Source organism: Metarhizium robertsii (assembly GCF_000187425.2).
Source record: "Metarhizium robertsii ARSEF 23 chromosome Unknown MAA_Scf_5, whole genome shotgun sequence".
Lineage (NCBI taxonomy): Eukaryota > Fungi > Ascomycota > Sordariomycetes > Hypocreales > Clavicipitaceae > Metarhizium > Metarhizium robertsii.
The window spans coordinates 1,250,856-1,270,536 of NW_011942193.1; the positions used below are offsets into that span (position 1 = coordinate 1,250,856).

Here is a 19,681-nt window from a genome sequence, read left to right on the forward strand (position 1 = left end):
TCGTGGGTCGAAGGAAAAGGGAGAAGAGTCTTACCGGTGATTACGAGCACCGTCCCACGGTAGCCCAAGAAAGGTGAGCACTTGCTCTCCCAACTTGAGGCGCTGGGTGCGATGAATGTTTGGCAAAGGAGAAAACTGAAGCAGAACAGCAACGCAGGATTTTTTTTATACAGAGGGAAGTTGAAATGGGGCACTGTGAATCACGCTAACCGAACTCGGCTAGCGTAATTGACGTCTCGCCAGCCCAATTGTGGCCAATAGCGTGGCGGTGCGTCCGCTCCCTCCCGGCTGCGGCTTGCGTGGCAAACCAAGTGAATCTCGGTACGGGCTTATAATAAGTTGATGTCACCCACGGCCGAAAGCCAGGCACACATGCCGCTACAACAAACCAACCCTCCTCTGTTTTCATCGTAAGAGGAGCGACAACAAACACCAACATGGCGTCCCAAGGGGCAATGTGGGGTTTCACGACCCTGCGATTCCTTAGGTTCGCTGTGGCCAAAACAACAAAAGCGGTTCGCATCAAAATCGCGGACGCTACGAGGCCTCTCCAAGGCCAAGTACAAGCCATTCCAGTGCGAAGCGGATCTACCGGTCGTCAGCCTGTTCACCCAGCGGCACTATTGAAACAGCAGAGACGTGGTTCAAGGTGGTTCTCCGGCACTACTACGCAGAATATCAATCATCTCGTCCGGCGATATATTAGCTCGGAGCGTACAGGAGCCTCTCGATTCGACAGGTCTAAGCTTCCTTCCTCAAACACATCCCGGCGAATTGCCTCGTTCTCTGGACGGGCTCCATTTGCAAACACGCTACGACCTAACCTCACTGGTGGTGCCATGCCGCGAACTGCCGGAGGATACAGCATTGGTGGCGGAGCAAGATACTTTTCTCACGCTCCTGCGGCTCCAGCTCAAGTCGTCCAGAATGTTTCTCAGGCAATGAGAGGGTTCCTCCTTTCCGGCAAGAAGCTCCGATATGATGGCGTCGGACCTTATGGGGAGCGCCGATACCGTGCCGTATCGAAGCTCGAAGACGAAGCTATGAACAGAATGGCTGCTATTCCCAGCTTCATTCCCGGCTCTTTCATCGACTTCCAAATGAGCCCCGTCATCACAGCCCTTAGCCCCCTTGCTGCCGCCGTTGTCCGTGCCTCTGGTGATTCGATCTTCCAGATTGAGGCAGTTGCTGACCCCACGGTTCTCGATACGGAAGGATTCCTCGAAGTCCTGTCTGCAGATTTGCGTCGAGCACGAAAGCATTTGAAGGCAGTCATGTCCGACCTCCAACGGCTCAAAGCTTTGGGCGGGCTACCTGTTTCGTTGGAACCAGGCGGCAAGCTTCGCGTTCGCTTCCCAGGTACAGACGCCGTGTCTGTTGAGCGACTCTGCGACGACATGGGGATTGAACGAGGCATTATAGGCCAGGACCCTGACTTTGATTCCGCTGCGGGGGCTCGGGTAGCTCTCAAGTTCCCGTTCGCACCAGAATCCGAGCGAGCGATAAGCTCACCCGGCGGATCAGCCCGGTCACTTACTGGTTACGAGCTCGATGACGTGGAATCATTGCTGGAGGACGACTCTTTCGTGAGAGAAGCATTTGCCTGCGAAATGGCCGAGAGCCCATGGGTTTCTGAGCCTGAAGGCTACGAGAGCATGTCACCACCAGTTCAGCCTCAAGAGCGTGTATCGAATGAATTTCAACGCTATGACGAAATATACCGATTCTTGGCGGAATGTGACCGAGGTAAAGGAAGACTGGGTTGAGACTGGCAAGAGCCCTTGGACGGATTTCAATGCCAAATGTGCACTCCAATAACTACATGATATGAGTCAAAGCGGATTCTACGCTCTTTAGCACCAATATGTTGTGCCGTGGCGCACAAAGCTAGCCTCGTCAGGCACACAAATTTCTATAGTTTTTATCGAGTCGCGTACCTGGAAAAGCTGTCCAACGCATGCATGTGATTGTTGCAATGAATTGTTTGTTCGGATCATGGGTGTGAAAGGCCTCCATGTCTTGCAGAAGGTTTCTGATGCCGGTCCTTTGTTACCTCGCCCGTCCCATCTGACGGCAGAGTTTTGGGGCCGAGCAGGCTGGTTGTGGTAGCAAGATGCTGCAGAAGCATCCCGAATGAGATCAATTCGGCGCACATGAGTTCGCAGTGATTGTCGGATGGCGGCATGGTTACAAGAGGGGGCTGGCGGCAAGTGTGTTACAAATGGCGTGTACTGATGCCTGGTCTGGTTGCTTGCGAAGTTTGTTGCGGATACAGGGGATTAAGAATTGGCTGTTTGTGCAAGTAGGGGTTCAATCAATGTTGACCCGTCTGGAGCCCTGTTATGTCCACAGCAATGGCGCAGACGTGCCCCGCTACAGGAATGGATTGACGGGCTGACTCGTCATATCACGCTTGTAGAAGACAGACGGTCTGGTCTGCTATTATTGCTCGAAACCAAAGATACCGCTATGTATCATCCGAATCGTCGCCCAGGATACATCCGGAGAGCACCAGCACTTCAAAAGAAAATTATACTATTGCGCAAAAAAAAAAAAAAAAAAAAAAAGAAAGAAAGAAAGAAAGAAAGAATTTTGTAGGCCCATGTTTCGCCGGTCAAGGCACAAGGCGTTTAGGTGTCTCTTCAATGTTCGGACATAGCTGCAATATGTATCGATACCTACTTTACCTAGGTACCTACCTACCTAGGAAGTATAGGTACTTAGAGTATGCCGAACCAAGCCCCAGCAGTCACTCCGTACCCAGTCACTATATCAACAAGTCAATGGTGCGAAAGGATACAGACGCCGATGCAAACTTGGCCAAGGGTTTTCTCAAACGTTCTACTAGTCTCTGAAAACCGCAAAGGGAAATCCGGGGTATACTACCGGCCTAGCTCAGGAGCATCTTGGACGGTTGACGCATCAATCCGATCCGAACACCTCAATAGAGCCGATCCCCCCACCACCAAAGCCTGCAGGTGCCTCGGCTCAAGGCAAGCTCCCCCGAGAATGCCGCCGCGGAGTGTATATCTCTGGATGCGCTCACCCTCTCTTTCTGTGCCAGCTGCTTCGTGGTTTCTGTGAAACCCTCTGTTGTTGAACTGCTCCTATTGACCGAGAATTCCAAGCTCAGTTTCCCATAATGTCTGGCCCTGGTGTTGGTTTCGAGTATCCTCCTCAGGAGGTCACTTGGCTGAAGCGAGATGTTTTGCTGTTTGCAAACAGCATCGGCGCGACGGCCGACGAGCTTCACTTCCTCTACGTACGAGAGGACCCAGGCCGTTCCAGCGAGGATAACCACGGCTAACTTTGATTTCCAGGAGCTTCACCCCAAGTTTGCCGTCTTCCCTACATACCCCATCATCCTGAGTGAGTGAGCCCACGGCGCTGCAATGCCGCAAAACGTCGCTCGCGAAGTTTGCGCTAATCCCTGCCGCGCAGCATTCAAGGGTAACACCCAGGAAGTCATCGACTTCTATGCCTCCTCCAAGGCCGTCAAGATCCCTAGCGTGCCGGAATTCGACTACAGGCGCGTCGTCGATGGCCAGCGAAAGATGGAGTTCCTCAAGGCCCTGCCCACCTCCTCCGAGGGCAGGAAGTTCGAATCCAGAACCAAGGTCCTCGGCGTCTACGACAAGGGCCGGCCAGGCACCGTCCTCGACGTCCAGACTGACCTCGTCGACACTGCTACCGGCGAGGTTTACACCCGCGTGACAACGAGTTCATTCTTCGTCGGCCAGGGTGGCTGGCACGGCCCCAAGGGTCCCGCGACCAAGAACTTCCCTCCTCCCAAGGACAAGAAGCCCGATGCCGTTCTGGAGCACCAGACCACGACCGAGTCGGCTCTGCTGTACCGCCTCAACGGCGACTACAATCCCCTCCACGCCACTCCGGAGCCTGGCCAGAAGATGGGCTTCGGGGGCGCCATTATGCACGGCCTGTACTCATGGAACACTACCTGCTATTTGATCCTCAAGACCTTTGGCGGCAGCGACCCTGCCAACGTCAAGGAATACCAGGCTCGTTTTGCTAGTCCTGTCAAGCCCGGCGACAAGCTGGTCACGAGTGTCTGGCGCACCGGCGAGAAGCAGGGTGACTTTGAGGAAATTCGATTTGTCACTGAGGTTGCAGGCGGCAAGGTGTGTTTGAGCAATGGCCGTGCCTTGGTCAAGGTCGTTGGAGGCGCTGCTAGCAAGCTGTGAGACTGAGGTCCTTAGCCATAATAGTTACCAGGTAGTTGGCCATTTGAACGCACAATGAAAATATGTCACGAATGAGTAAAAATTCACAATCCATCAGCAAATTCCCCCTCGAAATTCAATGGAATTTTGTGCCCTAGAGCATAAGCATGCGTTGTTAAGCGGCCGTCGTTGATATACTGGTTTTGCCAATGGCTGCGGAACTGGGGCTTCCCAAATTCTGCTGCTGCCTTGGCTCGTAGCCCCCAGTCGTACTCACCAGACCATCACAACATCCAATGCTGCAAGACACCCCGCGACACGCCCAACTTCGCAGCCGGTCAAATGCTGTCCCTTCCTAGAGCTCGTCAATAATGAACCAAGAACCACACGTGGGCCAGCGAGTTTCCTACGGCGGCGCACTCTGCACGGTCCGCTATGTCGGTGAAGTTGCGGGAACCACTGGCTCGTGGCTGGGCGTAGAATGGGACGACTCGACCCGCGGGAAGCACGATGGCTCGCACAAGGGCGTGCGCTACTTCACATGTATGCTGCTCATAGTCTTTGAATGGTGTCTTTTTTCCTAACAACATCAATTTAGGCCTTTCCAGGTCGTCCACGGCTGCGTCCTTTGTCCGCCCCACGCGGCCCAAGGACGACGTCCGGGGCTTCCTATCCGCCCTCAAGGAGAAGTATCTCTCTGACCCGGAGCAGGATAAGAATGGCCAGCCGGGTGCTCAAATTGTCATTTCGGGCAGAAAGGTTGCCGAGGAAGTGGGCTTTGACAAGATTTGGAAGAAGCTTGCACAAGTCAAGGACCTGAAGATTGTGATTTTAGACGGCATGCGAATAGCTGTTTCTCGACAAGATGGAGATGGTCCTATAGCAGAGTCGTGTCCGAGTATCGTGCATGTCGATCTGAGCCGGAATTTGTTCGAGACGATTGGGTCAGTGGTAGATATTTGTGCAGAGCTGAAGACGCTGCGAAAGCTTAGTATCAAGTGAGTATTGGCTTCATGCTTCATGCTTCAGATGGATATTCGCGGCAGCGGCTAACGCCACTCGAAGTGGCAATCGGTTTCAGAAGCTCTTGCAAGATGCGGCCCTGGACAGAATCAGTTCTGCATTTCAGGGCGTTACGGAATTATCACTCGAAGAGACGTTGCTCACGTGGGAGGAGTTGTGCGCCATCGCCGCCCGATGTCCCAGCTTGAAGGAGTTGAATGCTGGTTCGAATCAACTCACTTGCCTTCCAAAGATGGGCCACCTCCCTCTACCATCCGCTTTAACCTCCATCAACCTCGAGTTCAACGAGTTCACAGCCCTATCTGACCTTGCGAGCCTCGCGTCCCTCACGTCCCTGCGGAACCTCCACCTCAAAGGCAACAACATCACTGCCATCTCATCCCGCGGCGCCACCGGTCCCGTGTTCCCCCCATCGCTACAGTATCTCGACATATCATACAACAGCATATCTGCCTGGTCTTTTGTCGACCTTCTGCCCACCCACTTCCCGGGTCTCAACGCGCTCCGCCTATCCCACAACCCCGTCTACGACGCAGCCAAAGACGACGACAAAAAGGCATCGTCGTCCGAAGAATCGCACATGTTCACTATCGGACGGCTGGCCAATTTGCAGAGTCTCAACTTCGCACAAGTCAAGGCCGCGGACCGAACAAACGCAGAAATGTTTTACTTGTCGCGGATAGCGAAGCAGCTGGCTACAGTCCCCGAGTCCGCAGAACATACCATCTTGGTTCAACACCCGCGGTACAAGGAGCTTTGTGATATATACGGAGAACCGGATGTCATTCGGAGGGATGAGGTCAATCCCTCGTTCCTAGAAGCGCGCCTAATCTCAGTGACGTTTCATTCTGAGGGGAGGCAGACAAAGACGTGCAGGATACCCAGGTCATTTGATGTTTATGCTGTCAAGGGCATTGCGGGGAAGTTGTTTGATTTGCCACCGCTGAGAGTGAAGCTGGTTTGGGAGACGGGGGAGTGGGATCCTATGGCGGGATATGATGATCGCGATGGGGACAGTAGTGATGATGAGGAGCTGCGTGGTGATGAGACCACCGAGAAGGCTCAAGAGAATGGTGGGATGAATGGCAAGTCCGGGCGATGGATAGAGAGGGAGGTCGAACTGAAGGATGGGCCTAAGCAGTTGGGGTACTGTGTTGATGGGCTGGATGTGTCTATTCGGATTGAGAAGCCTTGATATGATAGACTAGTCGCATAGATTACTTGGATAATTCGCAAGTATTTGGCCAGAGTCCCTATTCCAGAAGAAGGAAAGAACGAAGCACAAGTGACTAAGTAGCATATCTAACCCCATGGGCATACATTGCCTCCATTCGCCCGCGGGAGAGGCGCATATTCCATGGGACTATATCGTTGTAGAGCTTGGTCGACATAGCGCGTCGTTGTAATTGCCACCGCTCGACTTCATGTAACATGATGATACGGCCCGACCTTCAGCACCATCCGGAGAACATATCTCAAACTTCGTGGATTTTCGCTCTTCAAGCTCAACAGGGCCAAATTCATGATACCCGTTTCGCATTCTAGAGAATCAGCTCGACACGAAGCTGGATACGATTTAAAGATCAGTCATCATAGAGTGACGTCATCGCAGCCAAGTCAAAGCTTCACCAACCCAACTCGGCCACCAGAGCACAACTGCGGGATAGTCACCGGGCAAACATACTGATTATTCTCACTCGCAGGGTCGATTTGAAATCCGGATTATACCAAAGTAGCACAATATTTATCCTCTGCCATCGGAGATAGACATGGCTTAGTGAAACAGTCATCGGAATAAGCGATTGTACATGGCCCTAATTCCGACCCAGTGCCCCTGGCTGCGGATGGCGGGGATTGGTATCGAACAACTCGCCAGGTTGACGCAGACGGCGCACGGCGTTGTATGAACCGTCGCGTACCCCCCACTGACCCGACTCGGAGGGGGCGAGAAATCCCATGTGTAAGGGGGAAGCTTTCGTCGATGGAAAGTATAAAGACGAAGCGTGTTCAGGGGCTGCTTGAGGGGGAGCTGCCTCTCATCATCGGCTTTGGTACGATACATTCAGTTCTACAATCACAAAATTCCTTCAGCCAAGGCCACTGCTCGAGAAAACCGTCAACATGCCTCAGGTCATCGGTAAAGAAGTCGGGCCCATTGGGTACGGCCTCATGGGTATGTCACCAGTTGAGCACGTTTCCCATCGACCAATTGTTTGCTTACAAGGATAGGCTTCACCTGGCGCCCTGAACCTACGCCCATCGACCAGGCCATCGAGGCACTCAAAGCAGCTTTGGAGAGCGGCCTCACTCTGTGGAACGGTGCTGAGTTCTATGGCACTCCTGACTGCAACTCCATGACCTTGACCAAGGCGTACTTCACCAAATATCCCGAGGATGCCGATAAAGTGACGCTGGTCATCAAGGGCGGTATGGATCTCACTACGCACAAACAGGATGGCACCCCCGAGGGCACTCGCCGCAGTCTGGATAACATCATCAAGCAGCTCGGCGGAACCAAGAAGCTCGATGGGTTTGCTCCTTCAAGACGCGACCCTAGCACGCCGCTAGAAGTTACCTATGGCGTCATCCAGAAGGAGTACATCGATACTGGAAAATTGGGTGCCGTCTACTTATCGGAGTGTAGCGCCGAGACTGTTCACGAAGCAGCCAAGCTCGCCAAGATTGGCGCTGCTGAGGTTGAACTGAGCATGTTCTCCCCTGACATTCTTACCAACGGTGTTGCTGAAGCCTGTGCTCAGCATGGCATCCCCATCTTGGCCTACTCGCCAATGGGCAGAGGGGTACGTTCTTGCCAAAATAAAAACGCGCCATTGTCGAATCCAAATAGCTAACAAGCCATCAAGATGCTCACTGGTAGATTCAAGAGCGTTGCGGATATGCAGGATCGCGGAATTATATCCAGTTTTCCACGATTCCAGTCTGGCGCGTTTGAACACAATCTCAAGCTTGTTGGTCAGGTCGAAGAGATTGCAAAGGTAAAGGGATGCACACCCGGTCAGTTGGCCATCGCGTGGGTGCGCAAACACAGCAACCGCCCTGGACTTCCTACCATTATTCCTATCCCTGGAGCTACCGCAGCCTCAAGAGTCAGGGAGAATGCGAAGCTGGTGGACATTACCGATGAAGAATTCACCAGGATCAGTGACATGGTTAAGAACTTTGAGACGGCGGGCAAGAGATATCCGGATTCTGTCCCTACCAACACCTGAAGAGGGGGGGGGATCCTATCCTTGTTGTTAGCATTTGTTTCTATGTCCACGATAGACGATGGCGTGTAATTTAGTGGGAAGCGACTATGAATCAGGAAATTTTGTCCACAGGCTGGCCACAAAGGGCCTTCAGAATTGCAGAATTCAATAAAATTGAATGCATCATGTTCGAGTAGGAAAAGCGTTTGCTTCGAGTTGGAACTTACCCAGGTGGTCCCAGCAGCAGCGCGACAGTGAACACAGCGATAATGATAATTTCGCGACGGCTCCCAAGCCCAGAATCCCATGAGCCCTAAAATCAATCAATGTCGCGTTCTTCTCGGCGAGTCCAGGGCACGGAGACTTGAAGAAATGGTTGAAACTGAAGTGGAGGTCGCTGAAATATTTGCATTCCCACCACGCCCCCACGTGACCAGGTCTGGCATCATGGCGGAAAAACAATTTGAGCATGAACCAAGGTTGTGACACAATTACGAGTTGGTGAGAGTATCACAGAAACCTCCGCGAGGCTTTACAGTTCTATCAAGTGTCCAATGGGGTTCTGCATGTCAACTTTCATCGTCAATGCTGACTCAAGGCTTGGATATACACCAAGAAACATGGAACCTCTGATCTTACAAGGCGTCTATTACGACTCTCGCGTTATTGGGGTATACAGAATAAGCCTTTGTTGCCAACACTTCCAACAGGCAAAGTACTTCCAACCGAGTCATGCCCACCATACATACATACATGCCTGCCTACACTATCATAGCCCCATTCAAGCCAACTGCTTCGACTCGATTCACCAACTTTTTGACATTGGTCCATTCCTCATTCTTCAATCCCTCCTTGCCACCCAAGCCACTACCTACTTCAAACACTGTCAATGAACCATCTATGCCGCCAGTAGCCAACCGCTTGCCATCGTTTGGCTCCCATGCCAGCTTGTTCAAGCTCTTGGAGAGCATCGTTCTCCCGTCTTGGCGCTGACTAGGGGAGATTCGTGAGATGGGCTCTTCAGTTTCCACCGCAATATCCCAGAGTTCTAACCATCCAGCGCCATCGACCAGAGCAAAGACGCTTGGCTTCACTGGCGACCACTTGGCATCATACACAACATCTTCCCGGACGAAGTCAATTAGTGGTGTAACACTGCCATCCCCTGCCCCAATTGTAGAGGTGGCGGCTGGCGCACGAACCTTCCAAAGCTTCACGCTCCAGTCAAGCGAGGATGAAATAATCAAGTCCCCCAAGTCAATGGGGCCGCGGGACGGATGGAAATCAACAGACATGACGGGAGCTGTGTGACCCTTGTAGCTGATCTTCTTATCCACACCCGCCTTGGCGCCAGCCCGGTCGTATCTATGGCATGGAAAGATTGTACCTTCTTCACTTCCAACAAGAAAGAACGTAGGGTCTGTTTGAGGGAAAGACACACATGTTGGGCTGACATCCTCCACAGCCACTTTAGCCTGGCTGGGATTCTTCAGTTCCAGAAGCTCTTGCGGCTGCGCGAAGACGTCCATACTCCACCCACAGACAACGCCGTCCGTTGAACAGGAAATGATGTTGTTCGCATTCTGCGTTCCGACAATGTTGACAGAGTAGATAGGATGCGCGTGGCCGTATCCCGTTAGTGGCGTCTTTTGCACAGGAGCAGCTTTCGCTCTCGTATCCCAGAGAAGAACTTGTCCGCTGTAGGATCCGCCAATGATTAAGTTTGGATGATAGGGAGAGAATTTCGCAGTGAGAATATCGGATTGGGCGGTGAAAACATATTCGGGGCGGTCGTGCATATGCGTGTTCCAAACCTGAACAAGGCCGTCGGGTTCGTGAGGCGCCGTGGGGTTCTTTGTATACGAGGCGAGCAATAACTCACTAAACTTTGGGGAGAAATCAATGCCGCTAATCATTCGCTTTTTTGACCATCGATCGTCGAAGAACTGAGCGACTTCCTTTATCCTATGCGAGCCACGGCCGCCAGTGTTACCGCTTTCTTCGTCATCTTCATCCTGATCCTTGCCCTGCAAGGCATAATCTGTCAAAATATCGTAGGTTTCCTGGTCAATGGCTCGTTCGATGACCTTGGTAGATTGGTCAAGGAAGTCAACAAATGCCTCAGACCGTGTAACAGCCTCCAACTCCTCTACAGTCAACTCTCTGGACGGATAGTTGGCGGATGACGCTGGTAGTGCCGTAGCAGTGCCGTCAGCAAGAGACTCTTTGGCTGCTCGTAGCTCGTCCTCTACTTCCTCACGAATCTTCTGGCGTAACTCCTCCTCCCTATCCCTTTCTCTCCTACTTTGCCTCTTATTTGGCGAGTTTGTGGTCCCCGTCAAGTCATCGCTAACTGACACGGTTGACTGCGATCGGTGTCTCGCTGGTGGGGGCCATTCGTCTGACGTCTGAACGCCTTTGCTGTAGGAAAAGACCTCCTTGACCGGAGATGGTGGACACTCATATACCGTCGTCAGAGGTGCTGTGCTGAGTTGTGGTGGCGGAGGAGCGGCAACGGAGGCTGCTGCGGACTCGGATGTCTCGTTGCTAAGTTCTCCTGCACTTAGGACGCTGTTCGGTCTGCTGGCACGAGGGCCACCAGGGGATGCGGCGCCTCCCGTCGTTGTTGAGCCAGGTCGGCTCTCGCCAACTAGACTGTTGATGAGAGATTCGATTTCGCGGCGGTTGTCTGCTCTACTAGGAGTCGGCGATATTAACTGGAGGTGGTTTGTTAGTAGCGATGCGCAAAAGAGTACGCAGAAGACAGGAATAGACCGACGTCACCACCGCCTAGGCTTGGGCGGCCAGCACTGGCCTGGCTGGCTCGAAGTTCTCTCTGTCGCTTGAGTTCCGCAAGCTTGGCTTTTTTCGCAAGGATTTCATCTCGACGTTGCTGCATCTTGATGGCTTCTTGACTGTCCCATTACGGGACAAGCAAATCAGGGGAGCCCTCAGGGAGTCGGGCAGCGAAGCAAGTCAAAGGGGGAACAACGAGAAGTCACTTGGTGGTAGTGACGCGTCAAACCAGCCCGGAGGAGAAGCAAAGAATAAAATAGGGACAGCTGATCTCTGAGTTATAAACGTCAGGCGAACTGCTGTGTCAGTCTCTAGCGATTCGCGCGCCCCAAGACGATGTCGCATCAAACGTTGACCAGACCTGACAACATTTCCATATCTCGGAGCCTTGAACGACTGGCAGCGAGACCCCTGTCGGCCAGTGTAGTCTCAGTGAGGTCAACTTTATGCTAGGTGCCGACACTAGCGCCAAAGCGCGTCTTGTGGGCAGACCACAGCCCACAGCGCCTGTACGGAGGATCTGGGGGCTGCGAGACACGCCAAATGCAGTGCACACATGCACACAAGGCACAAAAGCACCAATGCTTCACGTGATTGATTGACCCAGCCTCTTCGGCCCCAAAGAACCGGACATGGAGAGCCACACCCTCCGACGGCCTACCGCCCTGCCGCCCACCCACGAGCGACGAGCAACGAGCCATGCGCCATGGGCGATGAGCTCCCCTGTTATGGGCCAGTGGCGGGCCGTTGCCGCCTGTCCTGGCAAAACTGCGACTTTTCCCGAGCAACTTTCAAATCTTCTTCACCTTGCAGCCGACGCAACAATTCCCTCGAACCTCCACGACAGGGCCCCATTGACACCCATTGTCAGCCCTCGAATTACGTCCTCACCTCCGGATCGCTTCTCGCATCTGTCGCGCACCTTGCGACCGTAATTTCCAATGGCCTCGACTGGCGTCAACGTTGGTTTCCCGCCCTCAGTCGTCTCCTATTGTGCGGCCGCTTCAGGTCGCTCATAGCCGCCCAGCCATCGCCTGCAACACCGGCGACATGCAATTGGGACGGCAAATTTTAAATGATTCGCATGGTCGAACGCTGACTGGGTTGTCAATAGGTTCTCCGGTGGTCCGCGCTCGCCGTGGGCGTCTTCTACGGATTTTCTCATCAGAGAACGATTACTACTACACAACGGGCCGAGCATGCTAAGCACGAATGGGAGAGCAAGCAGAAGTTGATAGATCAGGCCAAGGCCGAATACGCGAAGAAGAACAATCCTTCTCCCGCAGCTGCTTCCAAGAATGATGGTATGTTGGCTTCTCAAGATATACAGCCACCCCACCCCCCGGGGCTCATCTCCCGTGTCAAAAAACACTGTGTCTATGCCGAGCAGAAGACTAACCTCCGTGCGCAGTTGTCACTGATGTCAACGACCCCAAGTTCGATCTCGAGAAGCTGCTGTTGAAGGTGTCCCAGGAGAGCCCTTAAGCGATTAATCCGGAGACGGGGCCGATAGAGGAGATGGATAGCTGATAACAAAACGAATTGGGAGGGAGGATGGATCTGCTACTTGTAAAGGACTGAGAGTCTGCCAATGCCTCTATAGGGTCCAACTTATGGCAGAATCGCTGTATGATGGAGACTACGCGAGGCGCTACTGCATAGAGGTTTCCTTACGTTCCTGTTTACTCATGTGTACAGGTGTAAAAATACACACAATCTAGACGGCAACATTGAAATGTTTCCACATAAAGACCGCCGCCAAATACTTGAAGGCCAGCAATGACTACCAAGGTTCACGTGTCTCATAACGGTGTACATAGTTCGAAGTGCAGCTATTCACGAATTTAAGGGAAAATGCTATCTTGTCCAGCCCTCATGCTTTGCACATCTCGTGTGTAAATCTCTTGAGCAAGCCATAGTAGATCGTAGCCACATAGCAACGGTAATCACTTGCCGATTCAAATATTGATCAAGCCTTGAATTGAGTGCGTGAAATGGTGGTAATAGTCCATTGATTGCTCGTCACAGCCTCACAAGCAGTCGTGTCAGGGAAAAAATGGGACCAATGAGAGGCGGCTTCGATGTGACGACGGCCCCACATTTCACTCGACCACGCTCAATGCTGCCAGAAGCTCCAAGCTGTCCTCAGTCCAAAGTGTGTGGTGTCAAGTCTGGTCGTCGTCGTCGCATCAAGACCGGAGAACCTCCCTCTCCATCAACCTTCAGGGCAACCATTGCCAGTAGTCGTCGCCAACATGACGACCGAAGCCCAACCACGCCTTGATGGCGTCAACACAAAAAGCACACGGACTCTCTTGAGAGTTGTCATTCTTCTTTTCACCGCCGGCGCTGCCATCTCAAGTCGACTGTTCTCGGTGATTCGTAAGTCCCGTCCATCTCGAGCAGCAACCGCTCTGGAGTCGCTGCCAGAGAGCCAACTACTCCAATGCGTGTCACACAGATACTGACCTGTTTCAAAAAGGATTTGAAAGTATTATTCACGAATGTCGGTTCCCTCGTTCATCTCCAATCAAAAACATTGCCGTAGTATAGAACTGACTAAAACTAGTCGACCCCTGGTTCAACTTCCGAGCGACCAAGTATCTTGTTGCGAACGGATTCTACAAGTTCTGGGATTGGTTCGATGACCGAACCTGGCATCCTCTTGGCCGCGTCACGGGAGGTACTCTGTACCCAGGTCTCATGGTTACCAGTGGCGCCATCTACCACGCCCTCAAGGCGCTGACTATTCCCGTGGATATTCGTAACATCTGTGTTCTGCTTGCTCCCGCTTTCTCCGGGCTTACGGCCTACGCATCATACCTCCTGACCAATGAGATGACCACGTCTCCGTCTGCTGGACTTCTTGCTGCTGTATTCATGGGCATAGCGCCCGGCTACATCTCACGATCGGTCGCCGGAAGTTACGACAACGAGGCCATCGCCATTTTCCTTCTCGTCTTCACCTTCTACCTGTGGATCAAGGCCTTGAAGCTGGGCTCTATGCTCTGGGGCGCTCTGTGCGCTCTGTTTTACGGCTACATGGTGGCATCGTGGGGTGGTTACGCCTTCATCACCTGTCTTTTGCCCCTCCATGCCTTTGTTCTTATCTGCATGGGACGCTACAGCACTCGCCTTTACGTCAGCTATACCACATGGTATGCTCTGGGAACCATTGCCAGCATGCAGATTCCCTTTGTTGGCTTCCTCCCGGTGAAAACCAGCGAGCACATGCCCGCGCTAGGTATGAACGTCAACGTGTTGGAGTCAGTCCCAACTTACAGCATGCTAATTTTTGGCCAGGCATCTTCGGCTTCCTCCAGTTGATTGCCTTTATTGAATATGTACGATCTGCCATTCCTAGCCGCCAGTTCCAGACCTTCCTTGTTACCATCCTTGTCGCCACCTTTGGTGTTGGCTTGATTGCTCTGGTTGGTCTGACCTCCCTCGGCTATATCGCGCCATGGAATGGTCGCTTCTACTCCCTCTGGGATACCGGCTATGCCAAGATTCATATTCCTATCATTGCCTCTGTATCCGAGCATCAGCCTACTGCCTGGCCCGCTTTCTTCTTTGATCTCAACTTCCTCATATGGCTCTTCCCCGCCGGTGTCTACATGTGCTTTCAGGATCTCCGCGATGAGCATGTCTTCGTTATCGTCTACGCTTTGTTCGGCAGCTACTTTGCGGGTGTCATGGTTCGGCTGATGCTCACTCTGACCCCTATTGTCTGCGTTGCCGCGGCCATTGCCTTGTCGAGCCTGCTCGATACCTATATTTCCGCCAAGTCCCCTGACGCCAAGGAAGTGGAGAGTGCTACCGAAGCAGCCTCCAAGAAGCCAGCGAAGCCCATGGCTGGTCTCAGAGGCAGCGAGAAGCCAAACGTCGGCATTTTCCACCCATCATCCAAGTTTGTCGTCGTGGCCTCTGTCATTGTGTACCTTCTCATGTTTGTTACGCACTGCACTTGGGTCACATCCAACGCCTACTCCTCTCCTTCGGTTGTCTTGGCAAGCCGACTGCCGGATGGAAGCCAGCACATTATTGATGATTACCGAGAGGCGTACCAGTGGCTGCGACAGAACACCAAGAAGGATGCCAAAATCATGTCTTGGTGGGATTACGGCTACCAAATTGGTGGTATGGCCGACCGTCCTACGCTTGTTGACAACAACACGTGGAACAATACCCATATCGCGACTGTTGGCAAAGCCATGAGCTCAAGGGAAGAAGTTAGCTATCCTATCATGCGACAGCACGAGGTTGACTATGTTCTCGTCGTCTTTGGTGCCCTCCTGGGCTACTCTGGTGACGATATCAACAAATTCCTCTGGATGGTCCGTATCGCTGAGGGTATCTGGCCCGATGAGGTCAAGGAGCGTGATTTCTTCACAGCCCGTGGCGAGTACCGTGTCGACGGAGAGGCTACTGAGACTATGAAGAACAGTTTGATGTAAGTTCACACAACATTGGCGACGTACGAGATTGTCTTGGCTAACAAGCGAAAACCAGGTACAAAATGTCATACTACAACTACCACTCTCTGTTCCCGCCTGGCCAAGCCGCTGACCGTGTTCGTGGCGTGCGTCTCCCTGACCAAGGCCCAGTCCTCAACACTCTGGAGGAGGCTTTTACCAGTGAAAATTGGATCATCCGAATCTACAAGGTCAAGGATCTTGACAACGTTGGACGAGACCACGCCGCTGTTGCAGCATTTGAAAAGGGACACAAGAAGAAGAAGGCCAGCAAGAAAAGAGGCCCCCGGGTTCTACGGGTAGACTAATTTCTTAATACGGCTATATAGAGGATTTGGGAATAGGGGATACAATAAAAGAGAATGGCCATATAGGCCCTGGAGAGATGTATGGTACGTGCAATGTATATCACTGTATGAATTGAACAGAAATTAGAAAAAGACAAAACGACCGTATTTGCCATGACGCAGCAGATACATGACTAGCAACCAATGGGCATGTATGGAGTCGACTGGTCAGTGACTCGGCTGGCTGTGTAAATGCAGGCAGCTGCAACAGTCCGTGACAGCTGCCACTTGGGCGCAACTGAAAATTTCACCGTCCGGCATAATTCGGTCACTGCTTGCTGCATTCGCGTCTTCATTCTATTTTCAACTGCACACCAACTTCACACTTTTGTCCACGCGCTCTCTCTGCAGCCATGATAATTTGCAGCATTTTCCCCTTGCTCTACACTCATCAACGCCGTATGACTGGTACTACTACACGCAGCCTGTCTTCGGTCTGTTATAATGGGTCACAGATGGAAGCGATGGTACTCATCGACTTCGTCCGAACCAGAAATTGACCTGTTATCAACGGCATTTGGGCTACCTTCTCGAAGGGATCTCGAACGTGCCTCCGAAACGGTCAAACCAAAACCATCTTCTCGCTACGACTCGGACTCCGATGCCACGAGTGATAATGCCCAAGTTGAATTTGAGTCCTATGATAGCTCCGACCAATCGTCCATACACGGGATCACCATAAAATCTAGGAATAAAGGGCTAGATCATTTAGTCTCGCCGATACCCAAGTCCGCGTCGAGAAAGAGACAGCATACCCAGAGCCGAAGTTCGTCGTTAAAATCTCAGCGGAGCACCTTGTCCAAGAAGATCAAAGGCTCTCGAAAACTCAAAAACACGACTCGGGATTACAAACAGCCCTCTCCCACGTCAACACCCAAAGACAAAGAACCTAGTTCCACTTCAACGTCTCCATCGACATATTTATCAACAGCAAATGGGTTACAAGGAAGCCAGAAATCATCGTCTTCCCCCAGCTGGATCAATTCAAATGCTCAACAAGCTGCACCCAACAAGACATCGCAGCCACCGCTTCTATATTCGCAGCAACAGCTTCCGACTTTCCTGCCACATTATGTGCCAACATATCTTTTCCACCAGCAAAAAGACCCCCTCGCAACTCCAACCCCGAAAAGGAATCAAGATGCTTCGTCTTATTCTCTAGGTTCTTATTTCCAAGAGCTACAAGAACTTCAAGAACTTCAACTCAAGTTGGATCGTCTTCGACGAGAGCTTCTGAAAGAGCCCACAGACTCACATCTTCACAAAGACTATCAAAATACCCAAAGCCAGCTCAATAATATTCTAGACTCGGTAGTGGCACGTAAAACAAAAGGCGTGCAGCAGAGCTCATTGAATACAGCAGAAATACCCGCCGACGCAATGAAATCTACAGAACCTATTGTGGATAAAGAGAATGTGGCCCCAGCCCCAGTCAATGATGAAGTCGCAATAGAGGCTCATTTTCCTTCTGTGCCTCAAGGTGGCAGAGATCGCACTTTGTCAATTGCCCATCTGAGGGAGAAAAGCCCGTCCTGTACAATAAGGCACCATTTGTGTTCCTGTTGTGGCAGTGTCCGATCTCGAAATTTTCATGAAAAGCACCCCATTGACATATGGCCTAAACCTGTTTTGAATTTTTGCTCATCATGTCGAGAGGTAACGCTTCAGAAAGGACAAATGGATAAACATCACTTTTGCTTTGGTTGTGGAAAAGTTCGATCCAAGGCTTTCCAGAAGAAACACAAACCCAAACCTGGGCTCCTCCTTCTACCAAACTACTGCGGAAAATGTACTGCCGAAGTAAGGGTAAAGGAAGATTTGGACGATATTTCAGTTCTCGAATTGGTAAGTCTTGGCCCATGTACACTAAGGAAAAACCAATCTCACAACGTGGCAGACAGCACAGTCGATTCGACCTCCGGAGCACGATGGCAGTGTTGCAGATACTGCTTCCTCCACTGTTGCTGACTTATTTAGACACGGCTCACCACATTGCAATTCAGACTTACCGCCAGAGGAAATTGGTGTCAAAACATCGAAGTCAAGAAACGCAGCGAAGCTCCGCCTTGGCCAAGCATCGATTGCAAAAAGTTCATCTGCTCCGGTCAGCCCTGCTGAATCGTCCCCCTTTTATCCCGGACGTAGATCAGGCTCGGCCCAGCGTCGAGCACAAAGAGAACCGGCACCGCACATCAACGGCGAGCACCGACGAAAAACTCATCATTCGGTTATTCAAGGGGAGTATCATGCCCCGTATGTTGAGGAGATGGACTCCGTTTCTGAAAATAGAACGTCTCTCCGGAGCCACAGCCGTGTTGAAAGTTTAGGCGATGAAACTTTCTCCAAGCAATACCGAGAAAGGAGTGACAGGAAGAGCAGTAGGGAAAGGGTTGGAACGGCGGACCAGAAATTAGCTCCGATGCAGAGTCCGGGTGTCATCTATGAACGCACTGCAGCTTTACAGTCCTCCAATTCGTCGGGTGAGAGAACTATACAATGCGATCTCCCTATCGACAGCAGCGGACAACACTCTAAGATGACAAGGGAGAGTCCGCAGTATAATCCACAAGATCTTCCTCATCAAGGCCCCTTCCATGAACCGTCCAAGTTCTCAAAGGGCGTCTTCGGAAAGAACAACAAGGATAGTGGCTGTGGTTCTGGCCAGGCGATTCGGCAAAAGTCGCCACTTGCCGACATTGAATACTCTCATTATACTACAACATTCAGCAATGGAGAAGAAGATAAATCTGAAACTCGCACTGGGGCTACTGAAAAGCCTGAAACGCCCCAATTTCGGTCATCTCGAGGGGCGTTTGGGCCAGACTACAGTCCCAAACGGTCTCACTTCAGTATGTTTCAATTTGGCCGGACAGGCTCTAATCGGTCAGGAACCAGAAGTCCAGATGCAACAGAGAACAATAGGCCGGCGCCGAGCGCCGAGTGGGAAGAAAACAGCTCGCAAATCGGTACGGGCGAATACTCTCAGCCAGGTCATAGAAATTCAACCACCCCGTCCTTTTCTTCAGGTTCAAACGCCAGCAAGCCTACAAACAAGTTCAAACCACACATCCCCAATGAGACAGCATACGCCCGCTCCGTCTTCACAGATTATTCCCGCTCTATCGATAATCCATACTACAAGCCCCGAAGTCGCCCAATCCACAATGCCACGAACAGCGATTTTTGCAGCACGTGGGACTGGAAGAGCAACAGGGGGGCGAGTACCCAGAACCCAAGACCCTATGACCGGCACTTTCACGATGGTGTACCAGAGCCTATAATTGAGGAGCCAGCTTCGCCGCCTTCGTCGCCTGTCCAGCCAACAAAGCTGCTTGGTGAGTTTCCTAAGCCCTTGCGCCATGGTACTAGTATCTGACAATCATATAGAGTTTCACATTCCAAACGACTCCTCCTCATCGTGGGAGCCCGAGACCGAAGAGGATAATAATTGCTTAGCAGAACGTATCGATATTGACCCTACTGTGTCCTTCTCGGAAGTCACCGAGCCTATGAGCGCAATTACGCAATAATGGCAAGTCTTGCTCACGGTGTTTTAGTTCAGACCTGTTGGACGCCTAGCTGGCAATCGCCGAATGTAGTGTTTGTTATCAAGTTGCTTCTGTCGGATGTATAAACGACGAATAATCACG

General features: G+C 51.9%; 8 protein-coding genes across 8 annotated transcripts; 7 read left to right on the forward strand and 1 right to left on the reverse strand.

The window, feature by feature from the left end:
- Positions 1-437: 437 nt before the first annotated feature.
- On the forward strand, positions 438-1,766 carry MAA_04276 (casein kinase II beta 2 subunit; the record flags this gene model as incomplete). The annotated part of the gene is made up of 1 exon (XM_007822274.1): positions 438-1,766. The coding sequence occupies one exon, from the start codon at positions 438-440 to the stop codon at positions 1,764-1,766; it is 1,329 nt and encodes a 442-aa protein (XP_007820465.1).
- A 1,376-nt stretch (positions 1,767-3,142) lies between these two features.
- On the forward strand, positions 3,143-4,202 carry MAA_04275 (peroxisomal dehydratase; the record flags this gene model as incomplete). Its single annotated transcript, XM_007822273.1, has 3 exons — positions 3,143-3,262; positions 3,321-3,369; positions 3,442-4,202. The coding sequence occupies 3 exons, from the start codon at positions 3,143-3,145 to the stop codon at positions 4,200-4,202; spliced, it is 930 nt and encodes a 309-aa protein (XP_007820464.1).
- A 350-nt stretch (positions 4,203-4,552) lies between these two features.
- On the forward strand, positions 4,553-6,399 carry MAA_04274 (CAP-Gly domain-containing protein; the record flags this gene model as incomplete). The annotated part of the gene is made up of 3 exons (XM_007822272.2): positions 4,553-4,724; positions 4,780-5,179; positions 5,247-6,399. The coding sequence occupies 3 exons, from the start codon at positions 4,553-4,555 to the stop codon at positions 6,397-6,399; spliced, it is 1,725 nt and encodes a 574-aa protein (XP_007820463.2).
- Positions 6,400-7,325: 926 nt separating this feature from the next.
- Positions 7,326-8,434, forward strand: MAA_04273 (aldo/keto reductase; the record flags this gene model as incomplete). The annotated part of the gene is made up of 3 exons (XM_007822271.1): positions 7,326-7,377; positions 7,434-8,005; positions 8,069-8,434. 3 exons carry the CDS (start codon positions 7,326-7,328, stop codon positions 8,432-8,434), a joined length of 990 nt encoding a protein of 329 aa, XP_007820462.1.
- A 740-nt stretch (positions 8,435-9,174) lies between these two features.
- On the reverse strand, positions 9,175-11,312 carry MAA_04272 (cytoplasmic dynein 1 intermediate chain 2; the record flags this gene model as incomplete). Its single annotated transcript, XM_007822270.1, has 2 exons — positions 9,175-11,130; positions 11,193-11,312. 2 exons carry the CDS (start codon positions 11,310-11,312, stop codon positions 9,175-9,177), a joined length of 2,076 nt encoding a protein of 691 aa, XP_007820461.1.
- Positions 11,313-11,841: 529 nt separating this feature from the next.
- Positions 11,842-12,694, forward strand: MAA_04271 (ATPase, F0 complex, subunit E; the record flags this gene model as incomplete). The annotated part of the gene is made up of 3 exons (XM_007822269.1): positions 11,842-12,075; positions 12,324-12,513; positions 12,621-12,694. The coding sequence occupies 3 exons, from the start codon at positions 11,842-11,844 to the stop codon at positions 12,692-12,694; spliced, it is 498 nt and encodes a 165-aa protein (XP_007820460.1).
- Positions 12,695-13,464: 770 nt separating this feature from the next.
- On the forward strand, positions 13,465-15,992 carry MAA_04270 (glycosyltransferase family 66 protein; the record flags this gene model as incomplete). The annotated part of the gene is made up of 4 exons (XM_007822268.1): positions 13,465-13,591; positions 13,779-14,453; positions 14,513-15,662; positions 15,722-15,992. The coding sequence occupies 4 exons, from the start codon at positions 13,465-13,467 to the stop codon at positions 15,990-15,992; spliced, it is 2,223 nt and encodes a 740-aa protein (XP_007820459.1).
- Positions 15,993-16,475: 483 nt separating this feature from the next.
- MAA_11214 (Ankyrin repeat-containing domain protein) lies at positions 16,476-19,561 on the forward strand (the record flags this gene model as incomplete). The annotated part of the gene is made up of 3 exons (XM_011413194.1): positions 16,476-17,876; positions 17,929-19,366; positions 19,419-19,561. The coding sequence occupies 3 exons, from the start codon at positions 16,476-16,478 to the stop codon at positions 19,559-19,561; spliced, it is 2,982 nt and encodes a 993-aa protein (XP_011411496.1).
- Between the last annotated feature and the right edge of the window lie 120 nt (positions 19,562-19,681).